At 41.2% G+C, this 20,319-nt stretch overlaps 1 protein-coding gene across 2 annotated transcripts in view; it reads right to left on the bottom strand.

The window, feature by feature from the left end:
• Positions 1-20,319, bottom strand: part of nol4la (nucleolar protein 4-like a) — a 40,989-nt gene that overhangs the window by 9,827 nt on the left and 10,843 nt on the right. Inside the window, exons 2-8 of one of the 2 annotated variants that reach the window (XM_086069161.1) lie at positions 15,844-15,999; positions 11,233-11,344; positions 9,794-9,903; positions 6,523-6,658; positions 3,765-4,057; positions 1,112-1,297; positions 504-692 (exon numbers count right to left, since the gene is read on the bottom strand). In XM_086069161.1, the coding sequence (XP_085925287.1) occupies positions 504-692; positions 1,112-1,297; positions 3,765-4,057; positions 6,523-6,658; positions 9,794-9,903; positions 11,233-11,344; positions 15,844-15,999 (1,182 nt within the window). The remainder of the gene's footprint in view (positions 1-503; positions 693-1,111; positions 1,298-3,764; positions 4,058-6,522; positions 6,659-9,793; positions 9,904-11,232; positions 11,345-15,843; positions 16,000-20,319) is intronic. The other variant, XM_086069162.1, reaches the window with a different exon arrangement.

The raw sequence follows: 20,319 nt of genomic DNA, 5'->3' as shown, positions 1-20,319 counted from the left end.
ATCAATTCTTTATCAATCACGTTTTTTAACCACCTGGAAAATGTTCAGGTCTGATTTGATAATCCACTCAATCCGAATAATCAAAATAAGATAAAAGTCTTAAAATGTATAAATCATTGCTTGTCTATTATTATTATTATTATTATTATTATTATTATTATTATTATTATTATTATTATTATTATTATTATTATTATTATTATTCGAGACTTGTTTATACAGTTCTCTTTCTTTGTGTTGGAAGAGGGAAAAACCTCCAAAACCTGCAGGACTGCGGCCCTCGAGGACCGGAGTTTGACACCTATGAGCTACAGCATTAGCGTGATTTTATTTTTATTAAGGCGAGGATTTCATACAAGTCCTCGAGGCTTCTTTTACTCTCATACATTAAAAAAAGAATGCAGTATACCGGTGGATCATCTTATAGGATCATTTTACAAAATTGAAATCAAAATCAGCCAGAAGTGAGCATGACATGATGGCGAAAGGATAGACATCGATACCTCAAAACCACTTTTTTTCATGCGGCGACAAGATTTGAGGTAGGTGCGAATGCGCTTGCGGGAGCGCTCCTGGAACTCGGGGAACTGGCGGCCGCACGATTCCATGATGGCCTGGATCTTCTCCTTGGGCTGTTTGGAGATGGGCACCATGCGGTCCAGATTCTCATCCACGAACAGACGCACAAACATCTGAGAGGGGGAGGGGAGAGGATGTAGAGCAGAAAAAATAGGAGGAGGGAGTAGTGGGGGCGATGGCGGAGAGAGGGGTGCGGATTTGAAAATAAAAGCGAGGGGATGGGCGAGCGTACGGCGGCGAGTGCAAGAGGCGAAGAGGGGGAGGTTGTGGGGAAAAAAAAACACAAGATGAAAATCCAACCGTTGAATCACGGGAATTTTTTTTTTAAATATTGCTTTGTTTTTTTGTTATAAATTTAGATATATGGAAACGGTCACAACTCCTCAATAAGCCGCACAGATATTAGTCGTTCTACGCAAAGGATGGCACCAATGCTATTTGTTAGCCAGTCTAAGGCATTTTGCATTGCTTGTTAGCATTAAGCTAAGCGGCCTTCCCTCAGGCAAAGCTCGCTGTGATTCTCGTTACTTACGTTGAAGGCTTTGAGTCTCTCGGGGTCCATCCCCTCGGCGTCGTTGATCTTATCGCTGTCGTCGTGGTCATCGTGATCGTCGTCGTCGTCGTCGATGATCTGCGCGCGGCCGGAGGTCAAGTCATCAGCGCACGCGCTCAGTTCAGTCTTGACGGAGTCGTAACTTCCTGAGCTGTACGGAGGCGACTGTCGACACATGATAGCAAACATACTCTTCATTTTTCAGTATGATTTTCGACTCATAATAATGGTCGACATCACTTTGGCCCGAACACTGTGATTTTTTAAATTATTATTATCTATTCTATTCTTTCGATATTATCTAATGTCTCGATAGAAATTCTTATTATTTGTCTCCGCATTTTGGAGACCCTTAATTCATTCACTGCCATTGATTTTAATTCATTTGATTGAAATTCATTTGAACTATTTCTATTAGGTTAACATTTTTTCCCACTATTGTTAACAAGAGTATAAAAACCTAGAAAAAAATTATATTGTACATTTAGAACAGTTATAAAATTTGTGATTAATCGTGAGTTAATAATCTTTTCTTTAAAAAAAGAAAAAAGAAAAGATTATTGAAAAATTAGGGGCATCAGGCGATTAAAATTTATAATCGTAATTATTCGCATGACTTCACGAGTTAACTCACGATTAATCACAAACTTCAGGGGGGAAAAATCAAGAGGTTTGTTTTTAATTCTTAACAAAGCATTCAGTTTTGTACAACTCACTTAGACATGAAGAATTGGAGGAATATGTAAACAACCCACGACATGTAAAAAAAATGGGACGTCCCCCATTTTGATTTACTTTGGAATTTGGATTTTTTCTGGGGCCTTTTATAGCGGTCGTATTTTAACGAACTCCTACAGAACGTATCTGATCGTCTTCAAACTTGGCGTGCTTCACCTTAAGATGTTTAAGTTGAAAAGTTATTGAAAGCTTTTTATTTTTTCACAGGCTGTTGCCGTGGCAATGCACTGTTTGCAAAGAAAAATGACGCTGTTCTGCTCAGGGTCTAATTTTGGGCGACAACTCATGAAACTTTGCACATGCATCAGGCCTGTCATTAACATCAATATTTTACAGATTTCTTGTGCAATTTTCAAGAAATACCTCTACAAATTTTTGACAACCTAGATTGGGGAAAATTGGAAGGCATATCTACGAGCGTAAGCAGAAAAAAACATTTTTGTAGCCATATCGACCGATCTGGATGCTGCACTACGGGTTCTGTTCTGGTTGACCGGGGTGCAATCTGGACCAACATGCCATGGAGATAGCTGCTCCGAACAACCGGGCTGGATTAGGATGAGGACCCTGACTTCCCTGACGTCTTCTTGCTGTGCTTCACTTACTTCAATGGACTTTCGCACTAGTTTAGTTAATAATGTTTAGTACGGATGTGCCAAAAAATCGATTCTCATTTAGTATGATTCAGAATTGATTTTAAATCTCCCAAAATCGATTTTATTTAAGTGATTTTATACTGTCTTGCCCTTGTTTGCATGTGCCTTTATTGGGAGCGCTGTTATTGTTGTACCCGATTTGGCCACTTAGGGGCACTGTTAAGTTGTAGCCACATTAGAGAGTAGAAGGAAAAAGTCACGATCAAGTTCTTCCAATAAAAGTTTTTTTGCAGCGTAGGAAGAGCATATGCCGGTGAGTAATGTTAACATGCTTCTCTGTATACATTCCTGAAGCGTTTTGTATGAATAGCCGTTCTTTTGAGTGATAAAAGTGCAGTGAGTAGCGCGCTAATTAGCATTAGCGAGTCAGACTTGAGTAGACCATGACGATTCTTAGTTTGCACATCTATAAATTGAAGCAGAAGTCATTGCCGATCAAACCATTTTAAATAAAAAAGCATTCTGAATCGAAAATCGATTCTGAATCGTATCGGAGACCCAAAAATCTGAATCTAATCGAATTGTGACACAGTCAAAGAATCCCACTCCTCATGTTTAGTATCACAAACTTTGTACATTTTTGCCTATTCGGCATCCATTGTAACCTGATCATCCTGGAAGGGGGATTACCACATTTGCGTGCCTTTTCAAGGTTTCTCATTTTTTGCGTGTTTGTTTTTTTTAGCTTTTCCTTGCCCTCTTGTGGTTCGATTAGGGGATGTCGTTGATATTTGTCAACTGTGGGCATGTGAAGCCCTTTGAGACTCTTGTGTGATTAAGGGCTATATAAATAAACTTGACTTGATATGCTAAATAGGAAGCACGCCATTTTGGATTTATTTGGGGAATTTATTATTATTATTTTTGGGCACCATTTTTGCCCTTTTAATACTCGTTAAACTTTGCACACACAAAGGCCTGGTAAAAACATTTACATTTTAGAGGCTTCTTATCCTGTGACAGTACCCTAACGTGTCAGTACCCCAACATGCAAGAACCCCAATGTGGCCAGGATTGTGAGGGCCCTTTACAGCTTCACGCAGCTCTAGTTTGATTTGATTTAACTTTTATTTATCCAGGTCATTGATAAGAGATTGTCATTTGCGATGTCCGCAATGCAGACTTAGAAGAGGTTTCCTGATATATTCTAAGAGGGTGTATACACTTTTGCATATGATTTCATGTTTATTTGTAGTTCCCCTTGTAAGGGTTAAAAACACAAGAGTTTGCATGTTTACCTTGGCATATTCTGTTTTGATGGGGTACTTCCTGCTGGGGTCTGCCGGGAAGGAATTTGGCGGCGAGCACCCGGCGGGCAGAAGCCTGTCGCTCAGGTTGACCGGCTGTTGGTCGTCGGAGGAGGACGAGGACAAGGTGGTGCTGAAGTCCAGTGGAGCGCTCAAGCCGTTCTCCGTCACCTCCACGCACGAAGTGTTGCCCTCCGGGGGGTTCCCGCCCACGGGTTGCACCTCAGGCGAGGTCATGGCCGGTATCCCGTTGCCGCTGCTGCTCTCCGAGGAGTCGTCGTCTGCTGGAAGGGGGAGAGGGGAAAGCGGGGATTTAGACAAATGTATTGATCATGGTGCCGGCAATGCATTTGCAATTTCCAGGTCTAACACTATGACGAGTTCACGGTTCAAGTCTACACACCACTGTTCAAATGCAAGGTTTCTGTTTGTTTTTTTAAATGTGTCCTATAACCTGAGCAAGAGCAAAATCTCTCAAACACAGGAGGGAAAATGGGTTGCGGTCTGATGAGACCAAAGTTGTTTAACAACTTTACATTAGGGGCAAACACAACACTGCTCATCACTACAAAAAAAAAGTACCAAAGTGAAACATGCTGGTGGCAGCAAACATGAACAGGGGCTGCAACTTGGGGCCTTAACTCATTCACTGCCATTGACGGCTATTGACGTCAAAAATTCATTTGAACTATTTCTATTAGTTTAACAATTTTTCATCGTAATTAATTGCATGACTTCACGAGTTAACTCACAATTAATCGCACATTTTATATATGTTCTAAATGTACAATAAAACAATTCTAGGTTTTTTATAGTCTTGTTATCAAAAGCGGAAAAAAAATGGTAAACTAATAGAAATAGTTCAAATGAATATTTGACGTCTAGAACCGTCAATGGCAGTGAATGAGTTAATGAACACTTCAAAATTACTAGTTCATGTTCAAACAAAACCTTCATGTCAGGAAAAGACTACTAGAACATCTGAATTTTATATGGGGTTAATCAGAGGCACTTCAAATGGGGGCAGGTGTGTGCTGACTCCCATTTAACTTGATTTTGAATGTGATTAGTGTCAACACAGCCATGCCCCCAGTTATTAGGGTGTGCACACTTCTGCAACCACATTGTTTAAATTTTATGAGAAAAAAAATCTATTGAGTTGTACATGTCACATTTATGTCACATTATTTATATTAAAAAAAGTTGAAGTGATTTTTCTTGGTTTCATTTTTTTTTTTACGCAAAAAGTACTGGCATTTGAACAGGGGTGTGTAGACTTTTTATATCCACTGTAGGTTAAATGACAGGTTAAAAAAAGAGAGGGAAAAGCAATGCAACACACACAAAAACATTGCATGAAAGATTGAAAGAAAAGCAACTCTTTTAGAAAGTTTTGGCTGATGATTTTTCTTTTCCTGTTTCTCCGATAATCTTTTTGTGCTCAAATATGCGAACATGCAATTCCACGGTGACACTTCCTTCCTCCTCACGTCACGTGTGTTTGAGTCCTTTCAGTGACTTTGTCCCAATGTGCGTTGCGTGCGTGTTGTGTGTGGCGTGAAGGTTCACAGTCGCCTCCTTTGTCCTACTTTCCTAAGCCTTGAACCCGAGCTGCTTGACGTTGGGGCTGCACTGGCGGCCCACCCGCTGCAAGAGTGGATTTACCGATTTGGATTAGTCCACTAAGAACAAGCCAAGCTGTTTGCCACAATTTGAGATATGAGCAGGAGATGGTAGCGGCAGGCAAAACTGACAATTATTTGAATAATCCATTCATCTCTTGATTATGTTTTCAATGAATCCGAAAAATAATAATAACTTTCCAAAAACAAGACTAAACTGACAGTGCCTAAAACACACAAATTGATTTGGTTTGGTTCATGACATCCACCTGAGAATTGGAAAGAAAGTTGATCAGTAGTTTTCAAAGTAAAGGCAGATGTTTGCAAATTTCTTATTTTGAAAAAGACAAAGCTCAGCAGTCTCCTTTCAGGGTGAAATGCAGAAATTCAAGAAACTTTACTGTTGAGATGCTGAAATTTGGAGGATTTAGGTCATTTAAAAAAAAAGAAGGTCTCTAAATGATTATTAGCACAATGGTTGTCAATTAATTTGATAATCAACTAATCAACAACTAATCGATAATCAAGCCGTTTATTAACTTAAAATTATTAGAATTCTCTGATTACATGAAATATAGAGAATTACATCTTGTGTGTTTAAAGCAACCACAAACATCAACTTTGCCTTAAGTCTACTATCTTAATGCTAATGCTAACACAAGATGAACTTTGCCATAACGAATGCTAACACCTAATATTTCTGTGGTGGTGTTTAAATGTACTTGAAGCCACATATGTAGACAGATAACAATACAAACAAGCATGAATACTTTATCTTCTGTGAAAAAACAATGAATAACACTGTGTGACTTATGCTAGCTGAGTACAAGACTTCTTTGTTGGTCTGCATATCTGTATTATACCGCCACCAGGTGGCCAAGTGGTCGCACAGCAGAAGAAGCCGCAATTACCGTCCTTCAACATGCCAACTGCTTCATGTTGTTACTCTCTTTTTTATACCGCAAAACACATTACAATAATTAAAACTAAAATGGATTAATGGGCCTTATCGATCGTTCTAATATGAAAATCTGATTTGAGACACGAACGTTTTGTGGTCACGGAACAAATTCAACTTGAACATCAACTTGCACTGCGCAATGACGTTTGCACGACGGCAGCCTCACCGTCATCTTCCTTGATGGCGGCTGTGGGGTTGCTGAGTCCATTGGGCGGTCCGGGCTCAGGCGCCGGCGGCCGCTCAGCCGCCCCCCACGCGGGCTCAGCGCCGTTCATGTCCTCGCTGCTCACCGACGAGTCATCCTGCACGTGCCACACGAGACGCAAACAGAAGAACGCGGTCACATTCAGTGCTTGCGGATCCCTTTTTTTTTCTTTCTAATGGCTTCTTGATGAGTAATTTATGTAAAATACTGACGAGGAAGTAGGATCGAAATGATACTTCACACTCCTTTTCAGATTTTCAGCAAATGCAGTTTTAGGATGGGATGTTTACATGCTAGAGATTTTACAGTTAAATTAGCTAATAATAAATAATACGTTTTAAAAATTAATTTGTTCAGTCAATTTCCTAACTTTGAAAAGCGGTACCCTCTGAATGAGGAGTGAATTGGAGTGAAACATGTTTTAATTTATATCCTTTGTTACAAAAACCGGGTATGATTTCAAATTGTGAAGAAAATACACAATTAGTGATGATTTGGTTCCTTAGTCTGTCAGAAAATCGGCAAAAATGATGATCATGGTTTTCCAAAATAAAAGCTAAGGTTTGCAAATGTCTTATTTAAAAAAAATAAAAAATGTCCGCCTTCACAGAGGTATATGGAAATAGGAGAATACTGAATGTTGAGAAGCTGACTTTCAGAAGAATTTGACCATTTTAGAAAAACTCCAACGACTAATTGATTATCAAAAAATAGTTGACAATTTAGCAATTGCCGATTAATTGAGTGTTTCTACTAAACTTTCTAACTTTTAGGCAGTGATTGGTAAAACACTTGGTGTAGCCTAACACCAACACGGGTGAAGTCGAGTATTATGGATTAGCAGAGGAGAACCCACCATAATCTCTCCAACGAGCCCGTCATGACCTTTGACCTCTTTCACACCTTTGAACTTGGCCCCTGCGAGTGACGCCAAGTGTCAGAGGGCATCTCTGTTGGTCCACGGCTCCTCAAACTGGGGTCCCCAAAATCATTTCCGATAGATGCCGTAACAATTTATAACATAGCTACAATAACAAAACAATGACTCCGCACTAATGCAACCTAAAGGCAAAAGTCAAAGCTCTGTTATGATTGTGACTTATAACATAAACATACCTTTATTGCATGTGTCGACATTTCTTTGACTCTCATACTTTTTTCATGCCAACTTTACTTTAACTACAGATATTTGCTAAAATTAAATAAAAAAAACACTGACTGAGAAAAAAGTGTTATTTCTGTTGTCCTGTAACTTAAAAACATCTGCTTTTATTTTGAAAAACAACGAGCAACACTTTTGACAATTTTCTAACAGTGTTGCACACCAAAAGAGTCATGTAGAATTCCAATTCCATTTAAATTTCCCCTTTGTTGTATTTTATTCCTCTTTTCTTTCTTTGTATTTTGATATTTTTTTGTTAATATTATTCCTAAACAATGTAGAAAGACTGCCTTTTTAATTTATATTGTACATATTTTCAATAAACATTTCAAATGACATCCCAATGTGTGAACTGCAATATTTTTTCTTTTGTCATCCCGCTCACTTGAATGTTTAAATCTCCAACCTGCAATACCTGAATAGTCGAAAGCCTGCATTTTTGCACACTCTACACATATCATTTTTGCACTAGCTCGACTATTGCCATTCAAACTCCAATACACTGCTTTTTTTTCTGTTTCATTATTTAAAAGTAAATAATCAAGAAAAATATGATACTCTAGCTGAAAATCTGTAGATAAGGTGAGCATCAATCTTTGTTTATCTCCGTTCCTGGCTGGGCTGATCTTGAATGTTTTTAATAAATTATCATCCTCTCCCCAAAAAAATTAAAAAATAAAAACACACAGGGCTGTAGCTTGTTTCTGATTAAAAAGAGGAGCTTGTGATTTTTTTTGGGTTGGGGGGGGGGGGGGGGGATCAGTGGCGTGCTGCTCCTGTGCAGGATCAAGCGAGAGGGTGCGGAGTTGATGCTGTCAACCAAATGTGAGCTGAGCACACTTCAAGCTTCCTCCGTCGCTTCTAATGCTGATGATTCTGCTAAGGCTGAATTATGATTATGATTATTAAATACGCAGCGACCAACACAATGTGCCTTTCTCCGTGTTTGTTTTTATTTTGTTTGTACTCACCCGCGTAATTCAGCCTGGCTTCCGAGTGCCCGAAAACGCACATCATGCGCGAGTGCCGCTCCCTGCACTTTGCTGGCAGGAGGGGGGGAGGAGGAAAAATGAGAGGAGGGGGGGGCTCTTTCTGTCACAACCTCCCTCACGTGGGAGGGGTGTTGTGTATGACGTCACGCCCACAAGCTTTAATCCCGGTTCACGGTGGGGGGACGGGGGAGGGCCTTATTTAGCTCATGTTGACTTGAAAATTGAACACTGGTCCAACAGGCACCAACATTTCTGGAAAACGGGCCATTTATTTTGCCATGTTTGACGAACAAAGAGTGCAGGTGCGGAACTTTTAACAATTCTGATGGACAGTATTCCTTACATATTCGGTGGCTCATATCGTGTGGCGACCACTGTTTCCCTTTTGACTTGCCATTTAAAAATGTCCCTTCTTTGCAGAACACTGCAGCTCAAGATTTGACCAGGACAAAGAGATCAGAACATATTAGTCTACTACTATATATTTTTATATTTTTTTGATATAATGGTTCGGTTCCTGAATACATTAAGGAAATACAATTCAATAAATACACAGTAGGGTTCTGAGGTCAGTCGACTCGGGTCAATTAGTTCAAAGATTTCAATGCAAATATGGTGCATTCGCATTTAGCTGTCATTAGTTGCTCCTGAAGATCAGCCCCAAGTGGATTAAAAAAAAATAATACTGTACAGGTTTAAAAAAACAACAACTTTTTTTTGTGCCTCCATACCTACAATTTATAATAGCCCCCCCCCCCCCCCAAATCATGTTCTTGCACTGTTTGCTCTTTTTGTAATCTTAATGAACAACTTTTTAGTTTCTTACTTTGCTTTTCTTTTTTTTCTTTTAAATGTATTAAATTATTTTGCCTTTAAAGATTGTATTTTAAATATATGAAGGACACCGAGTTACCTTGTGAATGAAATCTGCTATAGAAATACATCTGCCTGGCCTTGCAGTGGATGAATATATATATATATATATATATATATATATATATATATATATATATTTTTTTTTTTATTATTATTTTTTTTTTAATTTAAACACACACACACACACACACAGAAGACTTACCCTCTCGGTGGCAGTCATGCACTGCAGCTTCATTTGCTTCAGGTAGGTGGCAGTCAGGGGCATGTTGTAGTCAATCAGGTCAGGGACCAGCGAGGTCGGACGGTCGTTTTCTGATGAAAAAAAAGAACACCAGCAGTGAGCCATTTTCTTTCCTTTTTTTTTTTGACTCATCTTTTTATTGCCACAACACATTTATTCCCTTTGTATTGTACAGGAAAAATAGAGGCTAAATTGTTTAGTATAGAGGTGTGTGTGTTTCGTTTTTGTTGTCGTAGAAGCCTCAAGTGAAAGAATGTGTCTGCAGTCCTCCCTTCGTCCGCTCGGGGGAGTCTTACATCGTCTATCGCTGCTAGTGGGCCTCTTGAGTCTTTGTTACATCATGTTGCATCCGTCCGTCCATCAATTTACACAGCAAGCCTTTTCTTTAGGGTGAGGCGTGCGGGAGCCTATCCCAGCCCAGCTGACCTTGGGGTGAGGCTGATCACACTCTGGACTGTTCGCCAGCCAATCCCACGTCACAAGTAGACAAACAGCTATTCACATCCAAGAACAATTTAGAGTTTTCAATGGAGCTAAAACGGATACATTTGCAATGTTAGTGGAAACTGAAGTTCTCTGTACACAAAATTGCTTAATACTTTCTTCTTCTTTTTAAATCTAGTACAAACAATAAATTTGCATTTAGTCTTTTTTCAAAAGTATTTATTTTCAAACATTTAAATTTCCACAACTGTTATGGTTTAAAAATTTGGAGTGTCCTAATTAGTGCGCGAATTTTGAGTTGATTTAAGGTTCCTTTAACTCCACACATTTTTTTAACCGACGATTAATGACTGCCCCTTACTTGGAAAGCCTGTACTGAGGGAATTCCAGTCGCAACGTAGCAGGCACGTTCACGTCAAAAATGTTGCAGTAATAAATGTAATAATAATGTATATATATGTGTGACTGGGGTCATTTTAAAAATGTTAAAGATTAAATAGCTCTTAATACTTGTATGAAAAGGAAAAAATGCACTGAGCTGTCCCTAACGTCTACTAATTGAAAAATGACCTCAACAAAAATCCCACTCGTTTTTTACAGTACAGTACATACTTTAAATTTTAATGCAAATTTATGAATTATTATGAAATTATAGTACTGCACCAATGACAAAAAGATTTAGCCAAATTTCTATTAGTTAAAAAAAAAATCCCCACTTTTGTGTTAACAAGAGTACAAAAACTTAGATTTTTTATTTATTTATTGTACATTTAGTACAGATATAAAATTTGCGATTGACTAATGAAGTCATGCGATTAATTACGATTAAAAATTGTAATCGCCTAAGTCCTAATCATGGAATGGCGGAATGTTGGGAGCAAGGTGCACTCCTGAAGGTTGATTTTGAAAACAGCCCGTCAGTTAACGATGCGAGTGAGCGAGTGAGGTTGTGTTACCTTTGAACTCTGCAGTGCTGGGGTTGATGTGCATCCTCTTCTGACACTCGCCGCAGCTCATTAGGAAGCGAGTCACCGCCTCGCGCGGCAGGAAGGCGTACGTCTCTGCTATCTGTGGCGGGGGAGGGACAAGAAACTAGCATTAGGGGGTTATTTTAGTTTTTTTGTTGTGGCAAAAGTTTGAGGTCAGCGATGTCGCCGTATGGTGTGATCGTCTCTCCAGGTGATCGTTTCGCTCTTTCTATCGTGCCGACTGAAGGCCGCAGTCCAGCTCCAGCCGTGACCGGATTTCTGCTTTGATTAGGATTGCAAAATTTCGGGCATTTTCAAACTTGGAAACTTTGAGTGGGAATGAACAAAACTGAAGGTTTGCTTCAGAGGGACCGGAGAATCCCAGGAAAGGCCGAGCAAAAACGCAATTTGTAACTTTATTTGTCACACCACAGATTTGTACTGTTACAAACCTGCCGAATTTGTTTCAAAATGGCCAGTTTATAAAATGTGGCTAAACAATCATGACAAATGAAGCCGTTCTCTCCAAACTCTCAGCTGTCAATCAAATTCCACTTAAACCACCGGGAAAAATGGATGTTCCTTTGTGAGCCACCGGAATATATCCGCTTAAAGCCCCCAGTGGCTGTAACGTACCCCACCAGGCTTGTGCACGCCACAACAACGAGGCGCGCTAAAGTGGCCATGCCAGTGTGAAGGCCCTGTTCACACTGGCTGTCAACTCACTTTTTTTGTACCTCCTCCTCACTCTTCACTCTTTCTCTGTGTGACGCAGCATACACAGCCAACAACGAGGCACTCAACCAGCAGACTATCCAAAAGGAAGTAGAAAATAAATATGGAGATTGCCAGCAAGCTAATCGCATGTCAAAGCTGTAAAGCTGATTTGTTTTCTTCCCCCTCAATCTTCCGCCTTCTTTCCATGGCGTCCACACACTCAGGGCAGACAACGAAGCGCTCTAAAGCGGCCATGATTAACTAGCTAGCTAACTGCAATGCCACAATTGCACTAGAAAAAAGACTTCCACCCAGCCTCCCCTATTCTTCCTCCTTTTCTCCGTGATGTGCGTGCACTCATGGCTAACAGCGCTCTAAAGCAGCCACGCCAGGAGAAAGCTCCGGTCCACACTCAGGTTGTCATCAAAGCTGACTTGAGAAAAAAAAAAGAACAAAGAAAAATCCTTCTTCTTTACTCTTCCATCTTGCACTCATGGTGGACAATGAGGCATTCTAAATCAGCCAATCCAACAGACTATCTGAAGAGACAACGCATTTTCGAGGTGCTGCCATAGCTACCTAGCTAACTGTGTTTCGTAATTGCACCCGAAAACAGCTGATGACAATGAAGGCACTCAAGTTTTTATATTGTGCGTTACTAGGCAACGTTTTCGTCACGTTTACAAAATTTAAAAAATACTGACAAACAGCTTGGGCTCCCCTCATTCCACACAGTCTATATGGCACAAACATAAACTGACTCGCTGGATTCTATGCGGGAGATGGAAGCGAGTACGTAGATTATGTAAAGTTGGTCTCTATGAAGTGGGCAATTAGAAACCACCGTCCCCCAAGCACCCCTCCCCAACCAGATGAAAATAATAAAGTACGTTCAATTAATTGATTTCTGCAATGATTCAGAGAGTTCGATAAACGGCGATGTTATATTTATGAATAAAATCCCATGACATCCGCCAGACACGTCCACAAAGTGGCGCCTCGCTCAAATCCACCAAAATCGCGTTTACACAATCGCACCACAACTGAGACCTGCTTCCAGCTGGTCCAAAAATGAGTCCACTTTTAGCCACCAAAAGAAAACGCCCTCAGTCTAGCAAGGTGTGATCTGCCAAATGAAGACGCACCAATTTTCACGCCACGGGCATGTGCACTGTCCATGAAAATAGAGACCTCTATCTACAAAATTAACTAATTTGCCCCCCCCCCAAAAAAAACTTTCTCCCAAAGACGCATTTATAGTTTTTTTTCAAAACATTTTTTTTTATATTATGCTAGAGCATACAGAAGGCTTTGATGCAGCCTCTAAATTGAAGAGAATGCTCGAAGCAATGGTAGTTATTATAAAAACGGCCAGCAGGTGGCAGCAGAGCAAAAGAGATCAACCAGGGCCATGTTGCAAAAAGGCTCTTTCTCCAGTGTTTTAAACAGATTTGTGAATAATGATGAAACTTAGCTGTATTCTAATGCTAATTGCTGCAAAACGGAAACAAAAAAAAATCCTGATGAAACAAGAAACTTTAATCTTCTTTTTGGTAGGTTCCATGTTTTTATAGCAATAGAACACAATATTCTGTGGGCCTTGCAAAATCCAGTAAAACAGTCGGGAGCGAAGGGGGTTGGGAGTGAATTAGTACATAGTTCTTAGTCTTTTCGGAATTAACTTCAAATATAAGAACGTATTAAGAAACAAACCTCTGAATTGACTTTATGTTTACCATAGATCTCCACCTTGGTGTTAGTGTTATGCTTGGCCTGGCATGAGCACAATACCCCCCCCCCCCCCCCCACACACACTGCTTGTCTCCAGCTCCCGCCCCCCCTCCTCGTCCCCTCTAGCGTTTCCCTGGAAAACGCGACCTTCACAAGACCACGGAGAGACAGCAGGGGTGCCCACCCCCACCGGGCCCACCGCCGCTGCCACTGCTCCCCATCAGCTTTGCCCCCACCCCCAACCCACACCCACAGACACACACCCACACACACACACACACACACACACACACACACACACACATCCCGGCCCCTTGAGGCGGGTGAGAGGGAAAGGCCACCCAGAGGAGCGTGCTCCTCCCAGAAGGCCACAGTGACAGTTCCATATTATGCCCTACCCCACTCATGCTGCCTCCTCAAAAGGGGACACGCGATCAGACCTGACAGGACCTCTCTACAGGGCAGGGGCACAAGTAGAAATGGGATTTTGGTTCCTCAGGGGAAGTGGGGGTGTTACCAAAGTCCCGCAAAACTGTCCGACACGGCCGCAAAAACACGAAAGAGCTGATTTTTGTCCTGTTCCGCTCAGTCCGCGCATCAAGAAAGCCATTTCCTCCTTTTGTTCTCCAAGCAGCCGTCATGTGACACAGCTGGCAAAGTTGTCTTTGTTCCCTTGGAAACTACTGATGCTAAAAATTATACATTGCATTGCCACTGAAAAAAAAAATATATATATAAATGTTTTTGACACAGAAAGAGATCTGCAGTGGTTAACGTGTGTTTAGCCACCGCATGCTCACTTTTCCATAAGATTAACTTGACTTGTCCAATCCCATCACGTGATCGGAAATCGAGGTCAATCACATGATTCTGGGCTGAAAATTATCGGATTTTTAAATTTTCTTCATTTCAAAAGTCAAGAATAAAATATTTTGGTTACTTGACTTGAACCCCTGCTGACTCAAAGGAAACTTTTATTGGAATGTTTTTTTTTAAATATATATATAATTGCGATCATTTGGATGTACTCATTTTTCTTCTTGATGTGCAGCTGAGGTATTGGATCGGGACTCGCTATCTGCAGATACTCAATAACAAGTGACTTCGGTGCAAAGAAATGTGATTGGCCATTCCTAATCACAACTAAAGCTGTAGCTAACACTTATTTTAATATGAATGTATCGTCTAGTATAATCTATAGATTCTCAATGAAGGCCACTTGGCAGCGATCAATAATTTTGATAAATTTTTGATTTGAAGATAATTCAAATCTTGTTGTACCAACTAACCATCAAACATTTTGACATTGACAAAAACTATAACTTAACGCATCTCAAATCATCCCTCTGAAATGAGTGGAAGTGCCACTGGGGGCAGTATTGTACAATCCAGTCAATGCAGAAATGAAGGATCGCTTCACAAGTACTCCAAGTGATTCAGTAAGATGCTGTAATATGAGTCATTTTTCGTAGGAGAAAAGATTTATAAAGAATATATGCCTGTGAATATTGTTACAACGTGCTAATCCACTGTTAGTGTTAAAATATCTGTTGGCTAAAATGGAATATCTATGCTAATTGACAGCATGTAAATGGTACTTTATATCATATGTTAGCATTAAGCTAGTAGGGCCTTTCATTAGGCCATTGTTAGGTTGTTTAAAGGGACACTTGATTTATTTAGACATTTACAGCAAGAAGAAGTTAATATGTTGTCTATAATTAATTTGATGACTTCACATTATTTTTCATGTACAATTAATACCCTTAAAAGCACATTTTGCCACTTGCTGTCAACTGACGATGACACCACAGTTTGCAAACGTCACATGACCAAACCCCAGAAAACAGGCGAGCCATATTTGGTCGTTACCTGAGCTCTGAGCAACTGTAATGTCATCTTCAGTCGACAGCAAGTGGCAAAATGTGCTTTTAAAGGTAGTATTTGCACATTGAGTTACCTTGTGTATGAAATGTTCTATAGAAATAAAGCTGCCTACATAAAAAATAATTAAGTTATAAAATTAATTACACACAAAATATTAACTTCTTACTGCTGAAAATGGTTAAATCAGTCAAGTATCCCTTTAAAATACACAAAGATTTGTTTGTTTTTTGAGTAAACTGCCGCTGGTAAGAGTGACAAACTCACCGCTTTGTAGGTCTTCTTTTGGCCCGCGTGTTTGGGGGCCCGGCCCGGGTCGGCGCCAATTTCCACATGCATGGCGTAGATGATGTCAAAGAAGTCTTCCACCACTGCCACGCGCTTGAGGGACGAGTTGTCCTGGGCTGAATTGCCATCCGAGCACTGAAACAAACATACAAGCTCCACGTTAGTTGGATGCAAACACCGCAAAGAGTTTGTACTTGTACTGTGATTTTGCTTAATAGCCCCGTCAGAAATCTGTTCTGAGCCCCAGTTAAGATCAGCAATTTGTTATCTTAAAATATACTTAGAAATAATTTTTTTCAGCACCCATGTATGGATCAAGCCCCATTTTAGCTCCCAGGGAGAAAAAAAAAATCTATGTGCAAGTCGTAAAATTAGCAATTTAAATAGACTCGGGTCATATATTAATTTACAAGATTACACATTGCAGGTTCTATTTTCATCCTGTAAATGGCACGGGCACATTATTTTTACACAAGAATCTATGTGATTAATTGTGTTCACTAGTGTTTATAAAGACCTCTCCAATTTCTATATGTTGTATATCCTAATTAAAATCGCAGATTAGCCGTAGCCTCTCTGATTTTGGGTGGGGCATACCCTGGATCGGTCGCCAGCCAACGACGGGCTCGTCTAATATTTTGAGGGCAAACATGTCCCATGTGTCGCATTGGTGGGTCACGTCGGTGCGGACAGCCGTGGCAAGTATTTGCCTTTGAGCCGGAGAGGTGGCAAAACATCTCATCTGCACTGCGTTTAAAAATAACCCGTTGAAGAGCAACAGTCCCTCCCACCGAGCGCCACCTCTGGCAGCCGTCCTGCCTCCTGCACCGCTGACCCTGTCGCCATAGAAACTGCCACTGATTTCTCTCGGGCGGGCAGGTGTGCCGGGCAAAGGGTCACGTGTCGCACCCTGGAAGTGGGATCGCCAGGACAACCGCATCCATCCACCGCATCGCTCTCCCTGAAAGGGTTTCCCGAGTCTGCCCCACCCCCACTCAAGTTGCGATTGGAACCATCCCGGGAAGCAGTTAACATGAAGTCATGGATGAGAAATTGAAGTTTGATTTTCAGGAGATTGGGAATGATTGTTTGCTTGTAGGAGGAGCATTCTGAGTGGAAAAAGTTGTCCCGTGGCCCTGAAGGGAGCACAACATTACCCCCCCCCCCCCCCCCCGACATTTGTGTACTCCACCCGGTTTGTGACATTTCTTCGTCCCATCCGGACGGACCGTGGTGCACCGTTTTCTCAGCCCCCCGCGCGCAACCCCCCCCCCCCCCCCCCAACCCCTGCTGCCCTCCCCCTCTCCTTCTCTCTTCTTGCTTCGGCTCTCCCAAGTGCGAGGTAATGATGGTTGCCATGGCAACTAAAACCAGCTCACAGAGCGGGTTTGTTTTAATCCGGCCTGCCCCGCCTCTTCCCAGCCACTCTCCCCTGTCAGCATGGGCTAAATGGAACGCTAATAAACGAAATCATAACAATCCTCCAGCTCATCACCGCAGCTGTAATCTAGCAAGGTATCATCACAGTAACACCCCCTTCCTCCCCGCCACACCGCTCCCGGTGACATCATCACGAGCGCCACCGCTGCTTGGGACAATGGTGTCAGGTCCATTCACGCCGGATTTAGATAATCTTATCCAAGTGTGGTGTGTGCATTGCACCCACAGCGCTGCTGCATCGCTGCTGAATCCTTCCCAAATTCTCCGAGACGCGCTCGGAAGAGACGACGACACTCAAGGCCTCCTCGCTGCTTCAAACACTTTATTAGTACAAAAAAGTACATGTTTCTTGCTATTGGGTTTTACTCTATTAATTTATCATTTTCTTTAATGATTAATTTAATAATTAATTCATCTGTTGATTTTTGCGATTCATCAAATCAGCTATTGGTTTGGTGTGTAACGTCTGTGAGAAAATTGGCAAAAATGTTGATCATTGATTTCCAAAATAATAGCAGAAGTTTGCAAATGTCTTATTTTTTTCGTGGTGGTGGTGGTGGTGAGGTGGGGGGGGCAAAGATATCCATTTGCATTCAGGGACGACTGCAGAAATCTGAGAATACTTATTGCCGAGAGGCTGAAATTTTGAGGATTTAGACAATTCCAAGTTATGATTAATCAATCATCAAAATAGTTGTCGATTGATTTGATAATCGCTTAATTGTTGATTAATCAATGAATTATTGCACAATTGTTTATTTTCAAACAATCTACTGAATTGTCTGTGAGATCATAAAAGGATTATCCTATCAAGAAATGCAATAATTAATCACTTAATTGACAACTAATTGACTATCAAACTATTTTGATAACTGAGTAATTGTTTAGGGCCCTGAACTCATTCACTCCCAGCCATTTTGGCTGAAGCAACCCCCTTCGCTCCCAGCTGTTTTACATGATTTTGACTATTGTGAATTCTGAATATTGTGTTCTATTGCTATAAAAACATGGAACCTGCCAAAAGTAAGATTATAGTCTCTTCTTTCATCAGGAAAAAAAAAGTATATTTGTAACCGTTTCAGTTTCGCAGCAATTAGCATTGGAATAAAGCTAAGTTTCATCATTATTCACAAACCTGTTGAAAACAATGGCAAAAAGAGCTTTTCGCAACATGGCCCTGGTTGAGCTCTTATACTCTGCTGCCACCTGCTGGTTGTTTTTTTGTTTTAAGCGACCTCTTCAGGTCAGAGGGTGCATCAAAGCCTTCTGTATACTCTAGCATAAAAAACATTTTCTTTTTTTTACGTTTTTGGGACCATGGCAATATGTAAAATAGAACGTTTTATTACGTTTTTGGGAGCAAATGCGTTTTAAGTACTTTTGACTGAACCATCTTATTTCAGCCTCTCAACAGCAAATATATTTCGATTTCTGGATTAGCTTTGTGTTGAATCCAATTTGGAAACATCTGCTTTTACTTTAGAAAACAAATAATAATAATAAATAAATTTGCCACTTTGGTGTTCAGTGATGGCGTCAGATGATGTCAGTGTCTAAAAAAGTGGTTGTGATTAATTGTATTTTTATCCTAACCACCTGTCGAGTCAACTTTGATGCAAAATTGATTACTATCCGATCCATTTAATAATCAATGCAATAATGGATTCTAGAAATATTTGACAGCTGCAGCCCTAATCTTACTTTGTTGTTTTGCAACCTGTTGTGTACAAGAAAATGAAGTTAGCCACGACGTCAGTCTCGTCAATAACTGAAGGCCGCCTCGAGTTCAACGATTTCAGTCGAGACTCAACAAGGAGTGAAACATCCCACCCCTGAACGCATCCTGCTTTGGCGTGTGCGTGTCTGTGTGTCCAAGTACAGCAGAACTGGAAGCATCTCAGAGGAGAACAGCTGTTGAACGGCGCAGCAGCTATCATCATCATCAACCGTGGCGGGCCGTTTTAAAGAGCACATTTACGAGACATGTCAGCGTCCCTAAATGGCAACAAGACATCATGAACACACCGCAACGCTTCTTTCCTTCCCTCCTCGCCTTTTCTTTGTAATCCCGCAGGACTTTGCTCTCCTCCCCAGCCACTGTACGACCAGCCCCCATCCTCGCCTCGCCTCGCCTCGCCTCGACTCCCTGTCCCGCAACAAACCGCTCTGTTGCTAGGAGACTGTAGGGTTTGAGTCGGCCGCCCCCACCCCCGCTGGCAGTCTTGCGCGCACGCACGCGCACGCACGCAGAGCACACGAGTCGCTGATGGCGAGAGGAGCGGTCCTGCACAAGGCAGGTCAGGAGGAGGAGGAGGAGGAGGAGGAGGTTGGGCCGCTTGACTGGAAGCAGCTGGGTCACAAAGGCAAGAAGGCAGGCCACAAGAGATGCTGGACCTTGCAAATGAGATCCACGCACATGCAGAAAGATCCATGCCAGGCCAGGGATTTTCCACTTTTTTCCCCCCCACGTCTTACATCGTGGGCCTTCTTCACGTGCGAGTTTTTCCACATATGAGTCGTCGTTTGGCTCATATTTTAACAAAGGCTACAAGTACGCTTCAGACCCCCCGCCACTAGATGGCGCTAGCAAAATTCACAACATCTGGCCAGCATCAATTCACAATTATAATAACGCTCAGTAGTCGACTCTTGAGTAGTCACCAATACCAACACTAGCACTTTTGATACATAAAATTTCCATAGAAACCCCCCCCCAATGAAATACCATTTTAACCCTCCAGTTCGGCTGCGGGTCACATTGACCCATTGCAAGAAGTTTAGCTTTATAAAGTACTAATTATAACTAGCCGCGCATGTTTTGAATTATTATTTTATTTTTATTTTTGCTGTTTCAGACACTTTTTGGATAACGGGTCAAATTGACCCGTAAACATGAGTAATGTTCCTGAGAAACCAGTGGGTTAACTACCCCTATGCATAAATGGATACCGCTAATTGTTAGCACTGAAACATTACAAAACTCTATCCTTCCTAGTGGGTCAAATTGGCCCATTG

This window comes from Leptonotus elevatus, chromosome 2 (assembly GCF_054856555.1).
Source record: "Leptonotus elevatus isolate MCC_2025b chromosome 2, RoL_Lele_1.0, whole genome shotgun sequence".
Classification (NCBI taxonomy): domain Eukaryota; kingdom Metazoa; phylum Chordata; class Actinopteri; order Syngnathiformes; family Syngnathidae; genus Leptonotus; species Leptonotus elevatus.
The sequence above is the reverse complement of the archived record's forward strand: the minus strand, read 5'-3'. Positions and strand labels throughout refer to the sequence as shown.